Source organism: Xenopus tropicalis, chromosome 1 (assembly GCF_000004195.4).
Source record: "Xenopus tropicalis strain Nigerian chromosome 1, UCB_Xtro_10.0, whole genome shotgun sequence".
Classification (NCBI taxonomy): Eukaryota; Metazoa; Chordata; class Amphibia; order Anura; family Pipidae; genus Xenopus; species Xenopus tropicalis.
In genome coordinates this window covers 108,015,648-108,043,504 of record NC_030677.2, presented here as the reverse complement: position 1 = coordinate 108,043,504, position 27,857 = coordinate 108,015,648, and the positions used below count along the sequence as shown (strand labels likewise).

The 27,857-nt window shown below is 36.6% G+C and overlaps 1 protein-coding gene across 1 annotated transcript; it reads right to left on the bottom strand.

Moving 5' to 3' along the window:
• ugcg (UDP-glucose ceramide glucosyltransferase) lies at window positions 1-27,667 on the bottom strand. Its single transcript, NM_001016133.2, is given in 9 exon segments — window positions 1-3,406; window positions 4,167-4,356; window positions 5,885-5,971; window positions 6,331-6,509; window positions 6,737-6,849; window positions 8,328-8,429; window positions 9,480-9,582; window positions 17,924-18,065; window positions 27,301-27,667. Coding segments are annotated over 9 exon segments (1,185 nt in total). The 5' UTR covers window positions 27,399-27,667; the 3' UTR covers window positions 1-3,235.
• Window positions 27,668-27,857: the final 190 nt, after the last annotated feature.

Below are 27,857 nucleotides of genomic sequence, written 5' to 3'. Positions count from 1 at the left end.
TCATTTTGACAGTCATCAAAATTTATTTGTTTTTCTTTTTTTTAGAACAATAAACTCAAAGACAATGATTTTAAATAAACATTGAATATCCTAGACATTTTCTCTTTTGCATGTAATTTAAGACCACTTTAAATAAACAGTATTTGGAATTCAAATATTCTACTTTGTATGCCCTCTAGAATACTGAAACCAACATTTCCAAGGAAACAATTGATGTAAGTCAGCCATGCGCTTCAGGGAAGCGTAACCTTTTTTTAAAGGTGAAATATATACCCTTTTTGAGAAAAGCAGTCAATTGAATGTATGTTGAAAGGGTGTAAAAGCCCCCTCTGTAATAAATTATATGATTAAGTATTTATTTGTTACAGATATTCAGTTCCTCTCATGACAGCAATCCTTGTATACAGGGAAAGGGTTTGCCTCTGACTCCAATTTCCCACCCAAGGATGCAAGCAGAAGGGTTCAAGCCCCCCAAAACTCTCATGCCCTCTATGAATTATGGTATTTGCAGGTCATTCCTGCGTCAGAAGTTGCTTGGCTGCTTGTATCCCTTGCCTTAAAGACATTGCGCTCTCTGCTAATATAGTCAATAGAGGCAGGGCCATTGTGGGGAGGGCAACACAAATGGGGGAAGAGTGGGCACAAAGGGCATATGACTTAAAAGATGCCTGCTGTTGGGAAGGGAAATGGCTAACCTTTAAATATTTGGACTGGGGGGGAATTGTGCACCTGTAACACATAGCTCATTTAAATTATCAAAGATAGGGCTTATACACCTTTTAACATGCATTTCATTGAGCTCATGTTAAAAAAGGGTGTGTATTTTTTCCTTTGATACACATTTGTACAAGAAGTGCAAATCATCATCCAGAAAACATAAAAACTGAAGTCTGTCCAGCCTTTCCTTTGTTCCGATTATACACTGTGTAAACTGTCCATTCTTTAACAAAGGTACTGTACATGCCACTGTCACCTTTGCCATATAATGGAAGGCATCAATCAAACTTCATTTAACACAAAACAAAAAAAACTATACAAACGTCAGATGCGCTTTATGGAGAGCTTATGTGGATCACAACTAGACTGGCTTGCTATGTGCCATTTCCTCAAGGAAGCGTTTCCCTGATTCACGTAAAGAATGCAAAACATGCAATCAAAGCCTTGCCCACCCCTGCACAATATAAATGCCCTTCAAACAAAAAATATGATGTCATAAGGCAATATATGAAGCTAGCTACAATCCTTTTGCTTTGGCCAGAGACTAGTATAAGGAGGGCAATTACATATATTGGCTCAGTAAAGGTTAAAGTAATTGCCCAGACAATATAAAAGGTAATTATTGCTTATAACACGGATGACGTTCTCTGGCATGACAGCGATCTCTAACTGACAGTTGTACAACTAAACGGCAAATCCCAGGAGACAATGGGTATCCCTGGGAGGCAGAGAGTTGTAGCTCAGCAACAGTTTAAAGATCAGATGCTAACATGTCATGAAATGTTCAAGCAAGCATGACTATGTCATCAAGGCTAGCCAGCACAGCAATACAAGAGCAGGGAAAGATACGCAGACCTATATACATATTCAAGGCTTCTGCATTTCCTGCCTGTTTCTTTACAGTATGTGCACATCAACAATATTACTCCAGCTCACCACATCTTCAAGAGAAAATAGTAATAATAAAAAAAAAAATTACAAAATCTTTACTGTTGCAAAATGGGAAAAATGTACAGCATGCATTTACATCTTGCTCTTACTGTATGAATTTAGAAAAAAAGAGAATTAAATACAACTAGATAAACACGGTGTAGAGTAACCCACCAGTAGACTTTTTTTTGATAGCTAATAAATTAAGACTGTATACAGCTCCTTCCATTTTTTTTTTTATCAAACGCAAACTTCTTTATATATTTAAATATATATACTATTTACAATATTTACTGTGTTTTTTTTCTCATTTTGAATAGTATACATGCATTAAAAAGATATTAAATACATGTGTCACAAAATTACTTTCTTATGAACAATTGGATGTGGAGTAAGAAAATAGTTTGTGTGAAATGGCATGTAAAGTTTAAATTTATGTAGAAAGAGAAACAAAACAAAAAAAAAAAAAAGACAATGAAAGAAAAAGGAACAAATGGCATTCCTGTTGAACCAAAAACACCTCACCAGGAGGAAAGCTTACAAAGAAAGGTTAAAGCTAGTTACAGCACAGTGATCAGCAAGAAGAGTCCAAAAAGACCAGTTAACAAAGGTCGCACCCAGCATAGCTTACTCCTCAGAACCAACAAAGTCCATTTGTGTTTGTTTTTTTTGCTATACCGCCTAGAAGGAAAACATATGACTGACAGCAAAACTAGGGGGGCCTTCATAGTTAATGAACTGCAGTCCCCAATGTTGTCAGATAACCACTGGCACAGAATATGAGAGCAGTAATTCTGCAACAGCTGGAAGGCTGCAGTCTGGACTTCCCTGCTTTTAACCTATACAATCACACATATAAATGTTTTTCTTTTTTTTTTGCTTCATATTTGTCAAACTGTTTACTTTGCAGCAATTTTACGAGGTAGCTAAATAAGGTGTATAATATCCAGTTTTTGTTTGTAGTAAATAAATATGCAGGACTTTTTCACAACCAAGGGGTGTTCAAGGTACAAATATTGTCCTTCATGATGATTGTGATCTACTATTTATCTGGAAAGGAGGCTTCCTACTATAAAATGCAGCAAGCCTTTATAACAGGGATAGCCAAATACTGTTATTCTAACTGCTGACTGAACTGTAACACTGAGTATTCACAGTCAGGTCAGTTGTTTGAACGCATTAAAAGCTGAAGTCTGGGAACAGTTAAAAAAAATACAAAAAAAAACTTGGGTCTCATTATCTTTTTCTCTGGGTGGGAAGTCAGCATTTCTATTGACTTCCTATGATGTTTAATGCAAAGTATATATAATGACTTAAAGTTCGCTCCCATTTAACACGCGCACAAAAAAAAATAAAAAAATAATGTACTGTCCATTTTGGCCCAGATTACAAAAAAACTTTTTCTTCACAGATGCAAGTGCCATGCAAAATAAATAAAGATCAGATAGCAAAACATACATGTAATAAAACTATTCAAAAGGTAGTTTCTTCTCTTTAAAAGCATTTGTATAAACATAATTTATAATACTTTTTTTTTTAATTTTATGTTTTTCCTTTGTTTTGTTATGTACAGTCCACAGGTCTATAGCTATACATCTAAGATTTCTTCTGCTGTGCCACCACAGCGTAATCGGTAGCGGCCTGTCCTCCAGCTGATGGTGGGATCCCACAGGGCAGACAGAAAGATATATATTGTCATGGATTCCCGGATGAACCAGGCAACCGCATAGTCCAGTTTGGAAAAGTTAAGAGGACCTCCCTGCAAAATTGTAAGAGTAGTATTAATTTATTGGCTTCAGCTGCTAGAACAACACATATTTAAAAAAGTTAGAACATACCCTAAGATATCAACTATAGATCAACAATATTTCATTACTGCCTAAAAGTTTCAAAAAAATCATTTCTCACTTATTCTCTAAAAAGTCCCTTGACATGAGCAGAATCTTATTTCTCATTGCTGACAAACACTAGTTTTTTTTCCCCTGAAACACAAACACTAGTTTTTTTGTTCATGTGCCTTAGTAGACCACCACTACATGTTAACTAAGTCTCTGTATGTTTCACATGTCATGTGAAGCAGGGGTACACTGCTTGTTCATAATAGTAATTCTGAGAGAACTGATGCACTTGAATACAATTTCTACAAATCAAAGTGGAAGATTTACCAAAACGTGAGTTTAGAACTTAATGCATAAAAACTCACCCACGTTCTATTCATTCCTATGGGATTTTAAGAAGCATATTTATCAACTGGTGAGTTCTTACTTTCATCCAATGATAAATATGCTTATAAAACTCCCATAGTAATAAATAGAACATGGGTGAGTTTTTATTTATTAAGCTCTAAACTTACATTTGATAAATCTGCCCCAAATGGGGGCATTTAATGGGAATAACAAAGAGTGCAAACTATTGAGTATAAATAAAAACACAATATAAAATGATTCTTTGGTTGTGTGACTAATTGATTGCTATGAAGCAACTTTATACTGGATGAAATAATGAAATAAAAGCCATACCTGAACTCCTCTAAGTTGAATGTAGTCAAAAATGAACCAAGCCAAGCAATGACACATAAAAAACACCATAATGTCCCATCGGAAGATGTGATGTGCTGCCCAACCAATAATCAAACTGGCAACAAAGCATTCAGAGATGGGCTCACAGATGATTGTTGCAGGCAGCATGTTAATCCGTAGCTTCGCCCATCTGGAAAAAAAGGGTAAAGATTATTGCAAGGGTTTTACTAAGTACACTTAAAAAAAAAATTTTGCAAAATGTGATGTCATGTAGCCACTGTTACATAGGTTCTATATAAATCTACAAACTGAAATATTTGTGAAACAATACTTTACATCCACACTCCCAAGTCTTAGCTCATGCATCAATGAGAGCTATTTTAAGCCAGCTACAATGAAAAGCTAGTGAGCCACTTTTGGTAACAATTTTGCAATGTGCATTCATTTTAAAAAATCTATCATTTGATGTATTTAAATGTGTGAAGTAAGCACTTAGCTGTTCATTTTCAACAGCATATCAGAGGAGAAGGGAGCATAGCACTGTGACGTCAGCAGTAGTATTGGCTTTAAGAGTCGCAGTGAATTTTTCATCTCTTTCCCAATTGCACAGAATTAATTGAATTGGCAGCTGACGTAGTTAATGCCATAAAAGAAAAGTCAAGACATCTGCAGTAGTGCTGGAAGCCAGCACTGTTCCTGATGTTTTGCTGCCATGATGTGCTACTTACTACTACTTTGCTTACTTTAGAAACATGACAAGAACTAAATACTATTGAGCTACAGTTAAATAAAAGTGTGTTATAGGTTTATAAACCAAAGGCACAAAACTTGTATTATCAAAAGAGAGTGTGGGCAAAACTATATATATATAATATATATATATTTTTTTTTTTTTTTTAATGTCTCAGGAAGAAATGCATGCAGAACTTTGTCTTTAGTTTACCAGCCAAGGCCCTGTCAACAACTCCAGGTTTTGATTTGTGCAGAACATTGTGTCTTTTCCTTTTCATTATCTCCTGGAAAAGCTCCCAATTCTGCTGGGAGATTTCCAGATCTGCGATACATGGTACTGTAAAAATTGTGCAAATATGATACCGGACACAACACCCTAAGCCACCTTTGTTACAGCATAATTAGGGCAGATGACTGTTGAAATCCCAGTTTTGTCTCGGATCTTAAATGTAACTTAAGAATGTAACTCAGTATGTAACTTTAAAAATACAGTAGAAACAATCCAGATACACTCATTTTGATTATATAAAAACACAGCAGTATTGCTGTGGCACCCTAGATTGTAGATAAGGTCCTTTGGTTTCTATATGCAATATGGTATGGGACCCGTTATCCAGAATGCCCGGGACCTGCGATTTTCCAGATAAGGAGTCTTTCTGTAAATTGGATCTCCATACTTTAAATTCACTAAAAAATATTTTAACATTAAATAAACCAATAGAATGTTTTGCCTCCAATAAGGATTAATTATCTTAGTTTGGATAAAGTACAAGGTACTGTTTTATTACTACAGAGAAAAAGGAAATTATTTAAACAAATTAGAATTATATGATTAAAATGGAGTCTATGGGAGAAAGACAACTTGTAATTTGGATAACAGGTTTCTGGATAACAGATCCTATACCTGTACATAACTGTAAATCATAAATAATATAATTATCTGCTTGTCTTACAAACTATAAATGCTTCTGGCTTCAACAACGTACCTAATCATTCGGGATTGAAACTGGGATATAGAGTAACACCCGGAGTTCTGCATCGCAACTTGTGTTGCCATAGAGAATTTCCAACCACTAAACAAGTTAAAAAGAAAAAATGTGTTATTTTAATAAAAGTTATAGCATATAAATCTTGACTGTCTTCCAACCAGCTTAACAAACCTTTTCACTCGTAAACAAAAAATCTGACAGGAAAGAACCAGTTGGTCCAATCTTGTCTTTATTAAATACTACTTTTCTTAAAATAGCTTTTTCTAACCAACATGCATTTGGAATCCCTTCCTATATTAACCCCAATGATTTCTGTTGGAAGGCTACTCCATTTGCTTATTGCCCCATTTCTATAAAAAGAACTGTGTCTGGTTTCCCATTAAAAAAAAAAAAAGTGTTTTCCCTATGAACATATTTATATTAATTCAGGCTGAGAAACTTACCGGTCAGCTATTGCTTTAGCCATAAAATAATCTTCAGCTATATACTGTGCAAAAGCGATTAATCCCCCGGCTTGGTCCAAAACTTCTTTTCTCATTAAACAAGACATTCCTGTTACACACTTGAAACCTGTTACATTGGCAGAGATGTAAGACCGTGGGTGGGATGTCCCAAAGTAAACCTGTTCCATGAAAGCAAAACAAATATTATTTTGATTAGAATCTTTAGGCACCAAAATAAACATAATGCACCAAAATGAGCAGTATGGAACTTTCGGGAAATCACAGACTTGTCTTACAGATGGAACATTGCTTTAGATGCGCTAAATTAAAAACATCTCACTTTAATCAAGTATTTTATGGAACAGCCATGGCTTTGTGGCTAAGAAAAAAAAATAAAGCTGCTCACCTGTTCCAAAGTAGCAGCAAATCCTTGCCGATCAGCCACATATGGAAGTCCATGAACCAAGCCAACTTTTTCTGTCATCTGATTGGCCATATCTGTTAATGTGTCTGGTTTCACTGTGAAGTAAAACAATCTTAGTTACCAATGGTTCTGTGGAAATACAGAACACTCCCTATGGCTATGGCTATAGCAAAGAAGTTCCTGAAACCGATACTGCTGCCTCCCACTGACTTCAACATGAACCAACTGATACCACTTGTATAGGTGGTTTTTGGCCATCTAACATACTTCAGATATTTACAAGTGCTACCTATTTTTAATCCAATGAAACTAACTGCAATTAATGTAACTAGATCTTTAGAACCTTTATCCCCCGAAGCAGAACTAAAAGCTTAAAAGTAATACCACATAGTAACAGCTTTATTAGTATTGTATGAATTTTGTTTATAAAGTTTGCAGATTAACATTTACTCTGAGAATATTCCCATGCCCCTAACAATGGAATCTGGCATGGTGAGTACATAAGGCAAATCTAAAACACAAAAGGCAGAATTTCACACATCTAATTGTGGAAACAACCAGAAGTTACCTATGGCCTGCAAGGTAGCAGGTATAAAACATTAATCTTATAACGCACCCAGGTGTTATACTATACTTCCTCTTTAAAGAATCATATATTTTTTCCAATTAAATCTATATGGGTAAGACTCACGGTAATCTATGGAACTGGACATTTAAGAGGTATGCATAAAACACAAATGCTTAAGGGCAGATGTATTAAAATGTGAGATTAGAGTTTACCAAAAAAAAAATCACTCACTTTCTATTCATTCCTATGGGATTTTTAAAAGTGTATTTATCAATGGGTGAAAGGTAGAGTTCACCATTTCATAAATAAGCTTCTAAAACTTCTTTGTTGAACTCTAATCTCATATTTTGATAAATCTTAATCTGGCCATTTTCAACGGCCTTCAGATAAATTATATCATATCATATTTAGAATTTCCATTGAAAATTAATGAATAGGCAAGTGTTTATTTTAAATAAAACCCACCTATTTGAGTATGCAATTCTATAACAGCTATAGGCAATAGCTGAACATCCCAAGACTACAGAGTTTGTTAGCAGCTTGATGACTATTTAAAAACTGTGGTTACAGAACTATAGCAAGGCTTTTGTGCAGCACATCCACAGAACTAGTTTTGATCTGGATAAGATGCCTTTAGCCAGGAACTGCATTCCCCAGTAGCTGTGAAGGACTCTAGTTTCCTTGGTTGGTAGACTATAGTATCTATACTGACACAAAACATTATGTTTGGTCTCATAAAAGCTGTTAAGCTACAAATAATTAACAAAAACACCAATTATAGAATCTCCACTCCTAGACCTAATATGAGTCACAAACACATTCTATTTAAATATTTTTCCGTTTCTCTAAAGTGAAGTTTGTCAGAATAACTCAAAAAATTCCCAAATGCAGTTGAAACAAAGTTTCCCCCCCCCCCCCCCAAAGGACTAGTTTATGTTTTGAAATGTGTTGAGCACATTTTATTATGTAAAGGCAAGAAGGAAAGAGTGTCATTTTAACACATACCTTTTATTCCACTATCACAAATCCATATGAGATCATATTTGGCCACTTCGTATCCTGGCATCAGGTTGTTTATCTTTGGGTTAATCCCAACTTTTTTACCACCTAAAGATTCAAAGAAGAATAAAATAAAGATTAAATGGAGTATTGCCTATTTGCATGCAATACTATTATAATAGATATTCCAGAAATCTATAGATACTGTTTCATTATTTGGGGGGCACAGATTGGCCTCAACAAAACTGCTTTGGATAATACATGTCTGCACTCCACTACATAAACAGACAGTGGGGGGTGCCTGTGTGAGCACTAGTTGTACTTGCTGATTGCTGACCCAAAATAATGGCTCTGTTTAGGCTGTAACTAACTACTTTAGGTGCAAATATTTTCTTTACCATGGAGCTAGGCTTTCACACAATGCAGAAAATGCTTACTACAACATGAGTATTCTAAGGATAGGGATTGCAAAGAGAGGAACACAAAAGGAATGTGTAGTGGCTGATTTGAAATATTAATAGTTGGCAGGAGGGAGCTGTATGATTAAAGGAACCACGTCAGCTCCTCGCAGACTGAACGAGTAATCAGTGCTTCATCTATGAAATGGAGTGTCTAAAGAACTCAGGCTAGCTCTGTTTTGCTTGCATGTCAACCTTTCTTTAAATGCTTCAAGAGGCACCTTTCCATGCGTCAAAGGAGTTTGCCTTGATCAGCAGAAGCCTCTGAGAACTGTCAGTAAGAAAATTGTTCTACTGCATTCATCTATATGCAGTGATCTGAGCTCCTTAGAACACACATTTGCTTATTCAAACTCAGGGAAAGATTATAAATACATGCACATGTAATGTTTATATGTAAAAGAAATGAAATAATGCAGTTAGACAATCATGAGCATATATTACTTGAAGATGTCTGGAACGCAGAGCATCAGATTTTACTAACAGCATTAAAGTCACTGCATTGTGCTTGAGAATGAATAAAGCAACACTTCATTCTCAAGGATATCCGTGCTTTGCCGATAGCTTATTTCTACAAATCTGGTACACATTTGTTTATTTGCTGCACCTGATATTCTGAGACAACTAGCATAGCGTGAATAAAAAAAAAATTTTCATGTTCATCAAATCTGTCAGAGAACACCTTCTCAATGTGACTTACCTATAAATAATTTGGCATCTACACTGGGATATTTGCCAAGCAGCTTTTTACATACATCCACTGCTGGATCATCAAGATCTTGCACACAAAGGAGGATTTCAAACTGCAAAAAAGAAAATGACAAATGTAGCTATGATAAAACAAACAGACTTTAAAGACATCTGGATTTGAAGCTGTAATCCCATTTTTAGAAACTGAAGCCTGCCAAACAGGTTCATGTATTTTACTAGTTTTACCTACACCCACTGGAAATGACTCTAAAACTCACATATAGGACCTTGTCTGCCCTAGAAAAATAATTGCGGCAAAACAGCATAAACTCTGAGGGTAACTTATAACAATTAATAGAATTACTGTGGCTAATGTACACATGTATGATAACTACATGCAATTGCTAGTGGGTTTTGTTTTTCTTGTGTATTCTGCCATAATCACCATGCCATAATGTTTGACAACTCCTGTTTATATTTCATTGTGCAAAGTGAGTGTTACCGACAAAGCTCCATGTGTGCAACTATGCCCAGGGTAATTTTTCATACTACAGGACTGCATCTAAGTGATGCAATCTCACTGACTGCAACAGAACCTGCAAATGTAATAAATACCAGGAATTTCACAGAATTCAACATTCATTCTCTGTAATTTCACAGGCCCATGTCACATGTCTGTATTTAATGTCAACCTTTAAAGTAGCAATGTAACATATACATGAATCGGTGCAGTGCTGTGCATGCCCGTGTAGGGCTTTTTTTCCCACTCACAATATATTGATTAAGAATTAGTAACAGTTATCTTGCCATAATAAATATAATGGAAGCAAAGAACATTTGAAGGGATGTATAGCTCAAATGCTAACTGGATTCCATATTTTAACATGCCACTTCAAAATGCATTAAAAAGTTTGGATGTCAGAGCAAGTATGCTAAACAATGGGTCTAATGTGGCTTCAATTTAATTAGGGAGCCTTTGCTCCTTAGAAACATACTAATGTAAAGGATTATCACAAGCAGTGTAATAAGGCAGGCACAAATATGTACAGAGCTAAATGAGCAGCAATATGATTGGATTATAAATACCAGCTAGGAAGTAAATCAGTCCACCACAAGCCATTCACTCCACAAGAATGATTGTCAGATTAATGAAGGCCATAAGTCATAAAAATGAATAGGTATTTCCACCTGAAAATTTTCAGTTTTAGGAAAATGGAATTTGACTTTTAGATTTGTATGCTTTACAAAAAAAAAAAAAACAGGGGTTATGTGGTACATTACAATTCACTGTTCTCTATCACAGCATATTTATGGGGATATCAGTTGTTGCACTGCTGGGCCTGACCAGTGTTATTTTGTAACACTTGCATTATCTCAGCAAATACTGCCAGTAAGGCAGGACCTTATTGTGCAAGGCTGTTGGCATGCAGACGTTTGATTACATCTCTTTAACAGAAAAGGAACCCCATAAAAGTCACCCTGACATTTACGTTCTCAAAATAGGCAATGACTCCATTAATGGGGTCCAAAGTAATAGAATAGAGCAGAGAATAAAGCCAATATGCATAATATTTGTGTGTGTTTTTATGTGCTGCACTTTTACATTACACTATTTTCATAGTGTTACATTTGTTTCACAAGCTAACCAAGTATTGGATATCAAAGGGAAGAAGCTACAATTTATAAGGGAATTAATTAGTTTAGGTTATCTGTACAAGCAAGAACTCAGATGTCTTAATCTAAACTGTATTAATGGGAGATGAGAGATTAGAAGCTGCTTAAGTACAAAAGAACAGGTCAGTAGTAGGAGCAGTGGACAAAGAGAAACCGGTTTTTGAACGAGACCTTCGTACCCTTTCTTGAAAGATTACAAAGATCAACTTTACACTGTCATGTAAAATAATCTTTCATTGCTCCTAAGCTACCTAGGACAAAGGCACATGAAAAATCCCCACAGGCAGTATCCATTCACATAAACGGAAGATGGCACAGACAGGTATCTGGCATTTCTCTGCCATGTTAAATACACTGGTAGAGAAACATTACATATGTCCCTATCTAAGCAATTAAAGGGACAGTAAAAAAAAGAAAAACACCTCACAGAACCCTTTTAATAAGTAGCTTGGCCAGCCTAAAATCCAGATTCAGATTCAACCTTGATAGTGGAATGCTCCGAACTTCATCTGACAAAGTTGGATAAAAGTCCGCAGAATGAGGAGCCATATCCATCACACTGAAGGGCCCGCAGCCCTAGTCTAGCACTCTGATTTAAGCAAGCCATATAACAGGTTGTTACATTGACCTCTTATATGCTAAGTACCATTAGTACAACTGAATTGCAGTGACCAAAATTACCCCTTTGAAATTTAAAAGTAAGAGATTCGACTGACTAGGACACAATCAGATAAAAAGTAGTTTCAGGTTGCTATGTCCATTACCAAAGAAATGGGGGTATTTGGTAATATTCATGTACTTATACTTTATTTTCTGGCACTGCATTCTCTTCAGCAACTATGTGTGATTCTAGTATTTAAGGCACTCGGAAAACCAGATGTGCATTAGCTGTCAATCACAACAAAGGGCTGGAAATGCCCATTTCTACACATCACATTCCTTCTTCCATACTTCAATTAAAAAACAAAACACCCCACTGCATTTATTTGAAGTCAGAATAAAAAGAAAACTCTTCCACTGAATCCACAAGATTTGTATATGTGTAGTTTCCCTGAAACATAGGATAACAAAAGGCCAGACATTCACATTAAAGGGGTTGTTCACCTGTAAATTACCTTTTAGTATGTTGTAGAAAGTGAAAGCTGCAAAGAGGAGAGCAAATCATTTGAAAATAAAGACAAATTGAAAAGCTGCTAAAAACATGCCATTAAAGACGAACCACCCCTTTAAAATGTATGCAAGCATCTGCAACACGGTGCACTGTTCTTTTTTTTTTTTTTTTACTACAAAGTGATTATCTGCATATCTGCAAGATCTGGCAATACCACTCCTAGTATATTGAGTACACTTAATATTGACTGGTTGATTAGTCAATGCGTGTTTACATACATTTTTTATGGATGGTATATTCCTTAGGAAAATGCATATTGCTGGTTGCTGAGAAGATATTTGATTGCCTATATATACTTTGCTAAGAGAGGGAAAATGAAAATCAATAAAGGTAGGTAAGGAAATGCTGTTTAAATGCTTTTGTTCTTTATAAAATTATTGGCTCTAGATGTGGCAAAGCTGTGGTTTAACAATGAATAATCAATACCACAATATACTACTAAAGTATATTTATATATAATACTTTAAATGCTATAATTCTTTCTAGGGTCCTATTTAACCTAGCAACCAGGCAGTAGTAGAAAACAGGAATATGATAGAGGAGGGCCTCAATAGAAAGATAAGTAACAATAACAATTAAATTATAGCCTCACAGAGTAATAGTTTTTCTGACTGCTGGGGTCAGTGACTCCCCTTTGAAAGCTGGAAAGAGTCAGAAGAGGAAAGCAAATAATTCAAGAAGTGTATAAAATAAAAATGGAGACCAATTGAAAAGTTGCTAAGGATGGGCCATTTTACAATATATTAAAAGGTAACCTGAAGGTGAAACAGCCCTTTAAGATTTACAGGGTATGGCGCCAATATGTAAAAGTATAATACCCAGGTACTCCAGTTAATCATCCTTAAAAAACAAATTCTTTTTTAATATCTAACAGGCTGAAAAGGAAAGGAATACCCAAATTGTTGTATTGAATATTTGCTACAACTAGACCCAAGATCAGGCAGGATTTCACACATCCAGCAATATCAGTACCATATGAATAATGGCTATCAAAATAATGGAAAGGGGAAATCGGTGTTACACAAGAGCAGGGATTAAAAGAAAAGCAGAATAATCTGCTGATCAGAACATACAAGCGCAATCACCAGTTCATGCTGTGTGTGTGTCACTTACAGGAAGGCCATCTCGCATAAAATTATTTGCTTAAAGCTGAATCATTTTTAAAAATGATTTCCTTTTTCCCTGTAAATAAATAGTACATTTAAATTGCATCCTGTAGGTAGGGTGATCCAAATAACAGATCACCCTACAGAAAACTGCAGGTCCCAAAACATTCCAGATACCAGATTCTATACCTGTATTACAAAGCCTTTTTCCTGCTTTAGACCCTTTACATTGAGCAAGGGAAGAAAGAGGTAAAGTATATGGGTGCCAATCAGTTTCTCTATATTGTGAAATCATCCTAAATATGAAAAAAAAATATTTTGAGAAAAAAAAAGTATGATAAAAGTGCTATTCTAGCATTCTCTTTCCATGTACTACATCAGATCGACAAAATTTTACTTGTTACTTGTTAATGGCTCACTAATGAGGTTACTGTTAGGTCTTTATAAAATGTGTATGTGGCCAACATCATTCAATTGGCAGTAAATGATTGGCAGCGCTGTATTAACTTGTGGTAAAGATTACTTCAAGTCAGGCATACAGCTAGTATATTACAAGGTGAGCCATTGTCAGGTTACATTAAATAGGATAAATATAGCTTTATGACATCAAATCCTAACCATAGGCTTATAGAAATCAGCAGATCGGCACAAGAGTTCCTTAAACATACAAACACACTAGAGAGATTGCTTTATACAAAATGCTTATAAAGGCTTTCCAAGGTGAACACTTAGGCCTGTATACATGGGAATTGCACACCGTGGAGCTGCAATGCAGTGCACTTAAAGTGGGTTCAGAGAAATAGAAATCACACTGTCTGCAAGGTGCAATTAACACACACACAAAACCACTGTAAGTTTGAGACTGTGGTACATGCAATTAAAGAAAAGAGGGGCATAACCCACAGGAGAAACTGCCATGTCAGCCATGATCAGGTCTTCAAAGTCAGAGAGAGGAGGAATGCTCAAAAAGCAGAAGGGATGGGGCATGCCGCTAGCCAAGGAAGTCTGTAAAGGAGCTGCAGTTCAGCTGGGGGCAGTTTAGAGTAATTTTAAGGGATTTTAAAAGGTTTACTTATCCTTTAAAGCACTATCTCCAGCAATAAAACAATATCTTGTATTGCCTATGACTTTAAATGTCAAGTGTCAGAATCGTTATCATGGATTTTGAAGACTACAGGAAATGATTAACACATCACGAGGAATCAAATATAAGCTGATTACAATACCATGTAATTTAACAGAGATAAATATTATACATTGCTCTCTACACAACTGCAGTATGGAAACCTCCCTCATAAAACTGTTGGTGCCAAGAAATATTCTATTTGCAGGTGCTGGACAAACAGATATCACCTTAAAATGTAAATTAAATTATAATCTATGGTGTTAATGGCCATAAAATTCTGATAAACAGAGAGAAGACCAGTATTGTGTTCTACCTGGCATTATGGGGTCAGTCCGATATGCTTCATGATTCCATTATTGACAATAAACTCGCCTGTTTAGCTCCAACACAAAAACTTACTTAAATGCATATAGCAATAAAATTAATCGTCATACCTTAAGTCTTGTAAAAATAATGTAAACATGAATAAACCGAATAGGATTGTTTTGCCACCAATATGGATTCATGCAGCTTTGTTACCATCTTGTACAAGGTACTGTTTTAACATTGCAGAGAAAAAATACATTTAAAAATTAGAATTAGTTGCCTATAATAGGCTCAGGAATATACTTCCTGTAATAACAGATCCTGTACCTATAATATGTATGTCCTTGATAAAAATAAAAAAAAAGGTATACAGTATATTTCCCCAACAAAATCCCTGCCAGAAAATAGGTCTCAAACTAGCTTCAGAAATGTATTTTCTAATTCAATAAAAATAGTAAACCAGTGTAAATTAAATGCTGAACTATGGACTATTGGCAAAATGGATAAAATTTATACAATTCAGAAACTGGATAAATATGTTAAACTCGTCAAATTTTGTGAATGAAGATCTGAAAATCTGAAAATCTATTTAATCTATGGCACAAAAAAAAATAATTATCTTTACCATAAGCCAAACACACTCCAATTGTATGATAGATCCACAATTTATTGTCTACTGCATGTGCTCTGTCCCAGATATCTGAGAATCTGAAAAGAATGGCCAGTGAGGCACTATGGATGTACCTTTTTAAGAGATGCCATCAATATACATAATTTATTTCACTTCTGAAAGATAGCAAAGCAAAAAGCCATACACTGCATTATCTACTGCTTAAGTACATTTTTGATGTTCGATCCTTATAAAAGAGAAGCCAATTAAGATAAGCAACCAACTCCATCTTCCTGCAACAGAAATACTGATGGTAAAACAGTCCTCTGAGCCTATTTTTACTCTTGTAACCCTTGTTTGTTAAATTATTGTAAGATCCCTGTATGTTATTAATCAATGTAAAGCACTGCGTAACCTGCCGGCCTTAGATAAATAAATGATGACAATACTTTATTTCTAAAGTAACATCAGTAGTGCTTTACAAAAAATGTTTATCAGTCCCAGCCCCGGAAGAGCTTACAGTCTAATGTCAATAAAGTGTAACACATTAACACACATAAAAAACACTATTGGTTTGTTGATCATACTCTGGATCGAACTGAACTTAGGGCCCCAAAGCAGCAAGGTATCAGGACTAACCACTGTATGAAGTTTAGATTTTACAGATGTTAAACAGGAAATTCTACATAAATATTGAGTTTTTTTTCCCAAAGCATGTCTATTAATTTTGGTAAATAAACTCAGTCAGCTGAAAACTAATTTACAGCCCTGATATAAATGATGTAGTGCAGTGATGTGCGGGTCAGGAAAAACTTAAAGGAACAGTAACACCAAAAAATGAACGTGTATAAAAGTAATTACAATATAATGTACTGTTGTCCTGCATTGCTACAACTGGTGTGTTTGCCTCAGAAAGACTATAGTTTATATAAATAAGCTGCTGTGTAGCCATGGGGGCAGCCATTCAAAGGAGAAAAGGCACAGGTTACTTAGCAGATAACAGACAAACCTCAATTATATGGGGCTTATTTACTAGTTATCTGCTACGTAACCTGTGCCTTTTCTCCTTTTTTCCAGCTTGAATGGCTGTCCCCATGGCTACACAGCAGCTTATTTATATAGTAGCACATTATATTTTAATTACTTTAAAACACTTTAATTTTTTGATGTTACTGTTCCCTGTACCCAACCCTAACCCACAAAACTTTATCATTAGAGGAACTGTATCTGTATCTTTTCGCTGTGAACACTACTTCTGTGTGTGTATGTGTCTTTTCCCAAGATAGAGAAACTCTGGGAGAAGTGGAAGTGTGTACTTCCCCATTCTAACCTGAACCCATAATGGTCAGAAGTTTACTCTTAGTAATGCCCTTTTATCCTCAAAATGCTAATACATTTTCTTTAACTAAAACTTGTACCACACACGTTGAATTTAGCCCTAACTTAGAAAAACACACCAAGAGCGTTATGCACAAAAAGTTAGCAATAATAGAGGCCTTACACTTTTATAATTGTTCTGCTGACAGATTAGAGCATACACAATGCAGCTGCTGCTGCTACACTGTCCATTCTCCCACGGCACAGAGAATTCTCAACCACTTCATTCACTACATTGAAAGTATTCCACTTAGTGCAAAGAAAAGGGCCGTCATGACTCTTCATGTACATTTGAATTAAATGTGTGCATTACCCTCTAAAACTTTTGCAGTACAGACCATGTATCACCAAAACTGGGTGAGTCTCCAACTGGTAGTAGGCAAAAAGGTTCAATAGGTCCAACCTGTTATAATACGTTGTAGTTTACACATTTTAACATGGTAATATTAAACACTGCTGGATTGGTGTATGCAATTACATATAGCCCCAGGAACACGATCAAAGCCCATCTAGTTAATACCAACAGCATTTTCTTCCCTTTAATTACTGATCATTCTTACAAGGTTAGCTGCTTGCTCTAATGAAGCCTTATGGGCCTTTTTGAATAGAAGCAATGTTAACGAAAGGCGTGGCTCTAATATTTGACTTGGCAAAACATGCATAAAAGGTTTGCACAGAAAGGAAAGTTGTTAAAACTAATGCTGTTCTAAAGCCTGCAGGGCAAGCTCTTACACATCAGCTAAAGTATTAAATATAGCTACTTTCAAATAACATCTTTACAAATGTACATTTGCACATTTTGCTTAGTGAAATGTCACCTGTCTACCATAAAAATCTATTTATTTGGGTTTAAACATACAGATACAGTTAAACATACATATAGTTCTTGCTAGTTCTTTTATCTGATTACTTAAATAAACTTTAATCCCTAGCAACCAGTGGAAGTCTTGTACAAAACAAAGAAAAATGGCTCTCTTGGAAAAAAAGAGTTTCCCCATAAGCCAATTGTGAATTCTTCTGAAGCACCCAACTAATAACTATGCTTCAGATACAACAGATCAAGCAAAACCTAATGATTCCTTACTTTTGGATAGTCCAATTCAAAGAATGTCTCCAAATTATTGATAAGGTTGGGGTCGACTCCTTTCAGTGGTTTAAGAAGTGAAACACCAGGTAGTTTGCTGTATGGCTGCTTGTCAGATACCTTCTTGTTCAGGTGTAGCCTTCTGTAATAAGAAAAGAGAATAAAAACTTTTTAAAAATGTGGTACCTTAAAGATTGAAAGATATGTATAATAATTAATAGATCAGAATCAGACACCAAAGGTGTTATGTAATACAAGCACAAGTTTGCCAAAACGTTAACCCATAGCAAACAATCAGCAAGTAGCATTTACTTGTCACCTGTTTAAAAGGTGGTTGCTATGGGTTACTGCTCCTGGGCAAACTTAGTGCCTTTAATCACATATGGGGTTGGCATATTGAATTTAAAAAAAACACAAATAAGGCAAAAACCAACCTTTTTTCTTAAAGGACATGTAAACCTCACACGCAAAAATGTAATCAGTGAACAGCCTATTTGAAATCTTTCAATACCTGCCACCCTGGTTGTCCAGAGGTTAATAGTAAGGCCCTTAATCACTTAGATTTCCTTCTCCTCCTGTAACCCACTCGGCCCCCTCCCTCGGGAATTTGCTTTGACTGTTGGCTTGTGGGCATGCTCAGTTGTTCTAAACTCAGATTACTAAACACGCCCCCCAGTCTAGCAGCCAGTGAAGAGATGGCATTGCTGGTTCCCATAGAAACTCAGCTCTAGCTGTCTGCTCAGCTCAAACAGCAGACCTTTTATCAAAGACAGTTCTGCCTGTGTGAGCCTGCATTCTTGATGAAATGTATGCTGAATAAGGGTCTGTGTGTGTGTACGCTGTTTGCAGATTTAAATGTAACGGATTATGTATCAGAGGGAAAATGGCCACCGGGTGAAAGCTGCTATTTGCTTTAGGAAAATGTGATGGTGCTGGCAAACGGAGGGGATCTATGCAGTACAAATGATGCCATTTGGGTGGGGGAGACCTGCCCAACTGATATACATTGTAGGCAAATGTAGGCTTTACATGTCCTTTAAGTTTGTCAACCAGTGTTTATACTATTTTACCCCTACAAAGTTTTCCTTTGTATTCCCTATACCTTATTAGTTTTTTCTTTTGTGGTCTTCCATCTCACTGCAACCCCTGAGATTGGGTCAATCAAGGTTAAAAAATAAATTTTACAATATGCTAACTTTCCATTACTTGACTGCATATTAAAATATTAAAAGACTACTGTGCCATTTCAAACCAGACATCATTTAAGAGTCTTTGTGCATTGTGAAAAGGAACTTTGATGCAATTCTGTCTGCCTCATCATTTAATCCTAATAAGGTAAAGGCATAATACCGGGGCAATTACATGGCTCTGATGACAGGTCCAAAACACACTTTATTAGCCGCCACAATTCCTGCTATGTCAAATGCCTGGAAAGATTCATACACCTGGCAGAACTAGTTTCACAACAAAAATCTCCAAAAATCACTTTAAGAGGTTTCAGGGGAATGCCATAGCAGGATACTACTATCACTTTTTGTGCAAAATGTTACTAATCCAACTTTCTTAAATTAACCAATATTAGCTTCAGAGATGTCCGAAACAAAATTTTATACAAAATTCCTCTCCCTGAATAGCATAATACATAACTATGTAGGTTCCACTACCACATCCACTGCTTAGGATTCAGAAACTAGCATGGTGTTGATTGGTCAGTGTGCAAATGAAATAAGAAAAATGTGCAGCTGTTAAGTGGGGTGGGAAAGTACTGATCTCTCTTTCCCAGAACTGTGTGCATAGATAGCAATCTGATTCACTGGGGAAAGGTACTTACTTGCTGTTGCATATCACATCAGTTCTTTATATTTAATGGCAACAAAGCTATCAGCCTGAGGGGAAGATGTACAATTAAAAGTTGTTAATGGGAAAAATATTTGCAATGCGAAAATTCATTGCTTTGAGCAAAGAATTCTGCTTTTGCGTGAATTAAATATAGCTTCTGCAAACCCAGAAACTGTTTGGCGACCACATCTGCAGGTGGAAGTATGATTGCTAATTTTATAGTTTGCATCAGTGCACAGTGTATGTAATAAAAATAAGACCAGCTCCAAGGATGCTTAAAAGTGCAGTATGCGCTATTAAAATAAGCCCACAAATGCTGAAAAGTACCAGTAATAGTGCATTCATGATGCTCATTAAACTGGTAGTTGCTAAGTCCTGTGTGCCATAGCCCTTATAACAAACATTATATACTACATTTAAAGCTACTCTTTAAAGTAAAATCACCTTGTTATAAAATATGGAAAGACCTTGTTTGAACACAAATGTAAGAAAAAAAAAAACTACTACTTCAGTGCAAATCTATCCTCTGATTTCTATGAAATATGTTTTAAAAAAATCTACTCATTTCAGCCATATTAAGCAGATGAAAAAAATTCAATAAATAAACCCTGGCACAGAAGAAAGTCAGTTAAGGAAACGCACAATGCCAGTGGATGTTGGTCCCTTGACAGCAAGTCTGTAATTGCTTTGAGTGTTTTGTTAACGTCAGCAAAGTAGGATAATTAAACAAATGTTAGCGAAGAAGCAAATGCCTTTAGCTACTTAAGGAAAGAGAAACTGTGTAGCAACAATATATAGCATGAATACATGTGTGAATATATATCTATATATATCTATATCTATATATATCTATATAGCTATATCTATATATCTATCTATACATACATACATACATACATACATACACACAATACTACTGGGCATAATGTTAAAATATAAAAAAAAAAACAAAAAAAAACTAGAAGTATCAAATGAATGAGCATCTCATTTGTCCAGTTCCAAACAATTTGAAAAACATTCACATTCCTTCATTCCTATTTGGAGGCCACTATCACCCCCCCCCCCCAAGCACCAAGATAACTGCAGAATGCAACACTTCCAAGAAATAAAGCTCATCAAGCAAGCTCACAGGAATTTTTCAGCCTGCATTCCATAGTGGAAAGTCAGCTAACCACACAAACACTGGGAAATAGATCTACATCCTTAAAAAAAATCCTTGGTTGCCATTTGTGCCAACTCATTATGCTTGAAAAAATTAAAACCTCACTTTCCTGCAGGCAGCAGACTTTTAAGGTACACTTTTTCTCTGTGTAGTGCTAATAAAGATTATAATAAAATTTAACACAAGCTGGATAAAAGATTTTAACATATTTGCGGTTTCTTACAGAAAAACATTTTCACCTTGTAATCACTTTTTTGTTCAGGTGATTTTGCGATTCCTTCTGAAAAAAATATTTTAGAAATAAAATTTTAAATTCAGTACCAAAAGCATTATGGGTGGGGTGGTGGTTCAGTAGTAAGAACTGCTGTCATGCAGGGCAAGGATCCGGTTTATAACTGTGTGCCTTTCTCCAGGTTTTCCACACTACAGCATACAATAAAATGAACCCTAGTGCGTAGTGTGAAAAGGGCCTTAGATTGTAAGCTCCACTGGAGCAGCGACTAATGTGAATGATCAACTAAGTGAGTTCATGCCAGCACTACAAGGATGATGTTAAATGTTTTCATTCAGTAACAAACACATAGATTTAAAATTTTAAAATGCCCACAAAATGTGTGTATTTAGTCACACATCCCACTATCAGGTAAGTAAACATGTCAGTATCAAATATGTTTTCTGTTGCATAGCGCAAGAGAAGACATGCAGAATAGATGAATAAATGAAGTTTATTATCACATTATCCACTGAATGATGACAAAACTCTAACAAATTTCCTGACAAGCAATAACAGAGGGCTACAGACCTGAAACTATGCATTAGGTTCCATTAATAACCCATGTGTACCTAATATAAATTTGAAAAAAAACAAAGAAAGCATTCACTAAGCAAATTTAATTTAGATATTCAATGTAGTATTACCAGTTAACAATTTTTATGAAGTCACAGATTATTATACTTCTTTCTTTAAAAACTAGTTTTTTTTCTTATCTGAAATAAGAAAATGGAAATTCCATATTAAAAAAAACCTCAACTACATAACTACATTAAAAGGAATACTGTGAATAATGGGAAGGTAGCAAGATAGCAGCTCCCTAACATCTGTATTGCTAAAAGTCGTAGATAGCAGAATAGCACTCAATAGTAAGAAATCCAAGTCTGGCTGGGGACTCCTCCAGTTACATGGGAGTAGGAGAAACAATAGATTTTCTGAAAGCAGTTCTAATGTGTAGAGCTGGCTCTTTCTAAAACCTCAAAATCAGGCACAGTACACAGAGATAGTTACATAATTACATAGGGTTGAAAAAAGACCATTGTCCATCAAGTTCAACCCATCCGAGTAAACCCAGCACACAACCTATACTAACCAATCTATACACTCACATACATAAACTATATATATACAACCAGTAATACTAACTGTAGATATTAGTATCACAATAGCCTTGGATATTCTGCTTGTTCAAAAACTCATCCAGGCCCCTCTTAAAGGCATTAACAGAGTCTGCCATTACCACATCACTAGGAAGGGCATTCCACAACCTCACTGCCCTCACCGTGAAAAACCACCTACGCTGCTTCAAATGGAAGCTCCGTTCCTCTAATCTATAGGGGTGACCTCTGGTGCGCTGATTGTTTTTATGGGAAAAAAGAACATCCCCCAACTGCCTATAATCCCCTCTAATGTACTTGTACAGAGTAATCATGTCCCCTCGCAAGCGCCTCTTTTCCAGAGAAAACAACCCCAACCTCGACAGTCTAACCTCATAGCTTAAATCTTCCATCTCCTTTACCAGTTTAGTTGCACGTCTCTGCACTCTCTCCAGCTCATTAATATCCTTCTTAAGGACTGGAGCCCAAAACTGCACCGCATACTCAAGGTGAGGCCTTACCAGGGACCTATAAAGCGGCAAAAATATGTCCTCATCCCTTGAGTCAATGCCCTTTTTTATACAAGACAGCACTTTATTTGCTGTAGTAGCCACAGAATGACACTGCCTGGAATTGGACAACTTGTGATCTACAAAAACCCCTAGATCCTTCTCCATTAAGGAAACCCCCAACACACTACCATTCAGTAGATAGTTCGCGTTTATATTATTCCTACCAAAGTGCATAACTTTGCACTTGTCAACATTGAACCTCATTTTCCAGTTTGCTGCCCAGTTTTCCAATTTTGTCAAATCGCTCTGCAAAGCGGCAGCATCCTGCATCCTGCAGAGATGGCTGCCTACACACCAATACTGCAGCTTAAAAAATACATTTGTTGGTTTAAAAATAAAATTGTATTTGCCTTATGTAACAGATGGACTTATTTCATCTGTTAGATAAGGCAAAATTGTAGAGGATGATACTAAACCTTTCTTCCCAATGGAGCATATGTTAGTCATGTGACTTGCATCTGCTTCCTTCTGATCAATAAACAGCAATCTGCTCATTACTTCCTTTATAAAGGTAATTATGTCCTTAAGTGCAATGAATGCTTGTTACAGATACACATTTAACAGAGAATAACTGAAGTAGCTGCTTGTGTATAGGAAAATGACAAATTTAACAGCAATGGCAAAGAATGGGGACCACAAGGATGGTTTCAGACAAACGAAAGAATGTGTCCAATGAACATCTTACTGTATTACAAGGTCAAACAGAGGACAAAAAAGGACAGCAACCGAGAAGCAAATAAGCATATATACTAAAGGGACATTAAGAATTAGCTAAGTTACAGTCTATCTCAAGCTACACTACTGAATGAAATAAGTCTAAGTGTATGCAACCTGAAAAAAATCTTTTATGAATTTTTGAATTAAAACATAATTTACCAGAAAGCCCAAAAAAAAGAAAGAAATCTAAAGAGGTCAGCTTGACATATGTAATATAGATAAATGCTGGGCCACAAATCCTAGACATCCAAGAAAGGTAAAGTGGTTGGGTCTAAAATAATGTACAGTAATAGTATTTAAGAACAACAAGGTGCAGAGAATTGCAGGAATGGATCTCTGATCTCACTACAACACAATCACCAATACAGTAATTCAAAATCACGACCTAACCAAATGACAAAAAGAGAAAGGGACAGAGGCAGCCATTAAATCACTCAGCTAGATTAGTTGTTCACATGGGGTCAGAATTTGCAGCTTTCACTTGAGCCCTTTCAGGTGCTGTATTCATTAGCCCTTGAGCATATAGGTTCCCCCCGGTAAATGTGTTCATTTGCACACCCAGAATAACCGGGCAACCTCCTTTACATTGCATTTCTTGACTGCTGACTGCTAAGGTTTTTTTCAGAACTACAGCTTACCAGAAGTAAGCTATAAATGCTATGGTATTTTTATGTAGTGAAACTTCCTTAATAACCAAGGCAACCACAGTCCACATCAGTGAAGATTTGTGCCTCTGGAAAAACAGCCCAGCACCCCCCCAATCTTCTTTTCTGCTGATTCACAGCACGTGCTCTGTGCTGCTGTCAGTTATTTCAGCTTAGGGAACAACTTATAATATACAGAGTATATATATCACAATGCAAGACTAATTTGGAGTTAATTTGGATTTCCATTATATGGCATCTAAGAAAGCAAATCTAGCATCAGAATTTTATAATCAGCACTGCAATATCAGGTTCAATGACAGGGAAACCTCATTTTCTGCTTGTTGATGTCAGAAAACCCTAAGCTTATCTTTTCAATAGTTGCCCAACATCTGCAGTGTTAGTGACACTAAAGAGATGGCCTAACAAGATCCAAGATGAGGAGATGCTGTAGACAAATTTGAAGGGCTATTGGTCTGCTAATCCTCTCAGCTCCTACAATAAGGTCTGTGCATAAAATACTGATTTTTTACATTTATTACTAGGCTTTAGTTCTACTTTAAGTAATCCAAAGTAAACTCTTACCCATTTGACCTCAAACCAAGGCCCTATTCCAAAACAATGCAGTTCAGATTTTGGTGAATTAGGCAAGATGCCATCTCTCTGCCAATTCCTGCACAATATGTTGGCACATTATAATTACTTATTAACAATAAATAAAAACATTATAGTGCCTGATTCAATCCTGATATTTAAGTCCATATTCACTTTTGCTAGTAAATGGTCACACTAAATAATATCATTTTCTCTCCCATGACATTCCATCAGCTGACATGTTTGCGTAGATGTTAGATCCTTACTACATGCAGTATACTTGAACAGCTCTGTCAGGTCTTGTTATAATGTGACTTTTTTTCCTTTATTACATACCTAAGTAAGACCATTGGCCAATGCTACCTAACCTTTTTTGGTAGAGGGTTGATTACACAAAAATGAGTAAGCCTAACAGTACTAAAATAATGAAGTTACACAAAGAAGTCATTAGACCCTGTGGGCAGCCTTGAGACTGCAAAATGCTTTCTGATTTTGAAAGAGACCCACAGGCCTCATGAAGGACAGCCTATCCTAAGCTATAATGGAACTACCATGGGTATTTTCATTGGTAATGTGGTAAAACTGCATTTTTTCACTTGTCTTGCTAACCGATCATACTGAAATGAATAAATGATACACTGTGTAATTTTCATATCCAATAAAAACCTCTGTAAACTGTGAAGGCCAAACATATTGCACCCTAAGAACCACTAATTATAAATTCACTTATAAAACATGCAAAATACAAAAAAATGAAATTCCAACAATATTTTTTATGGTATTCATGATTAGTCTTTCCAATATACAACATAATATAGTTTAACTGCTTCCTTGCAAGAAAGTAAAAATTATGGTTATTAGAAATGAATTACAATTTTCGTGTCAAAGCATAAAAGGGTTGCTTTCACATGAAATCAGAAGCACAAGACTGGTAGTCTTATTAACCCAACTACTGGCTAATCCAAGGCCTTATTGCTAGATTGCAACTCCCAGCAACCATTCAAAAGTCAAAGGTTAGAAAAGAGTTCTTAGGGCTGTGGTTGAACAAATGCTGGGGGGCCACTATATTGTTAAGCACCTTACATTTGTGATCTGAGAGCACAATTTTCCAAATGGCAGAAAAATACAGGCACTATGAGTTAAGGCAAACAATAAAGAATACATATATTTAACAATAAAGAGGGTTAGTTTCAGCATTTCTGGCGCAGAGGGTACAGCAGTAAATTAACAATGTCTTCATGTTAGTGCAGTCTTATTGCAAGCATATATGGGCAGAATAGGCCTGTTAATGTGATATAATGAAGAGCTATAAACAGGTATAATCAGTGACACACATTAGAAATGACACCAAGTAATCATATTGGTTGCCTGCTAATCCAAGGCATTCTAATACAAGTTTCTGAATGAGAGTCAGGATCCTATACCCATTAAGCACTTTTGCTTAATTATAATGAGCATTTATCCTATGTTAAACTATTCAGGAAAGCAGGAAGGCCACTGTCCACATTAATCTTACCTATCTGCCAATCTCTTTAATGTCAAGATTCTTAAACTGCAAATGCCATCTTTCTTACAGACACCACAAATTCAACAATCAATTTATCTCAAAAAAGGGTATTAAAGCAGTTTATAAAGCACAGTGTCAGTAAATAAACAAGGAAAAACACAATAGGTAAACCAGCAGGAAGAACAGAATAGGCCTTCAGTTTCCTGTTTCTAGGCAGCTTCCGTGTATAAACACTTCAGATGTCAACACAGCTGACATGACAGCTTGAAAATAACCCCCTTTCCTGAGTGGTGTCTTCCTCTCGGGCATATCCCTCAAGACCAGTGGTTCTCAACCTTCCTAATGCCGCGACCCCTTAATACAGTTCCTCATGTTGTGGTGACCCCCAACCATAAAATTATTCCTAAGACCATCAGAAATATGTGTTTTCCGATGGTCTTAGGCGACCCCTGTGAAAGGGTAGTTCGACCCCCAAAGGGGTACCGACCCACAGGTTGAGAACCGCTGCTCAAGACCAACTGCATATGTGTAAAGCAATATTGTAGGTAGGGCTGAAGCAACAGTAAAACACACAGTGAGAAAGGTACACGTATGAAGGTGTGTGCCCCCTCTCTGTATATACATATAGGGTCCATTTAAGTAGAACATTTAAGGACTGAGTACAAATTCTTGCCTACCCAGTGTGTATGAACACATTTCTCAAGCAAACAGCACCTACATGAAACACTACGAGTTATTTCTATATTAATGGTCATTCAGTTCCTAGTTAGCCCTACATGTGGATTTGGAAATGACCTGCACCTCAAGGCCGGGTGTGCTGATGTAACCAGATCTGATACAATACTGAGAGAGTATAGAGCCCTGTTGCCCCCTCCCAACCTACAGGAGACTAGTTGCCCATCCAGCCATACAAAGGCAGGTGTGCGACTGGCGCACAGCCATTAGGTAGACATGTAGAAGGGCAGCCCACTTACGTGTAGACGATGGACAAGAAATGCATGAACCACAGGACGAAGAACAAGACACAGCCGAAGATGGCGAGTCCCTGCAGGGCCAGATCCAGCACCGCCATGACCGGGACAGACGAAAGATCCTCCTCCCAGCGGACCTGTGAGACGGAGAGCAGCGGCTGGAGCAGAGAAGGAGATTGAATGGACTGTCGGTGTGGGAGGGGACTAGCGAAAAGCAGAAGGGATCAGATCTCCGCTCTGTACCGTGGGCTATTAATATCTCCAAAAGGAAAGCTGCCTTAGTATTACACACTCCAACTTGTATTCGGTGCCGCCGCTTCCCTGAGCAAATAGTGAGCGCTCAACAACGCGCCGGCGGCTCTCAGACCACTCGAACCCTCCGCGAAGAATCAACTGACATCAGCTCGACAGCAGCACTCAGTTCCAGGCAGCGGTCTCCTCTGGCAGAATGCATGGCCACGCCCCCTTTAGGCTGTCCCACCAACCCCGACTCACACCTAGCTCAAACCTCAGCCTTACACTCCCAGGTCTTAGTCACTCAGCTCCAGAACAGCCACGCC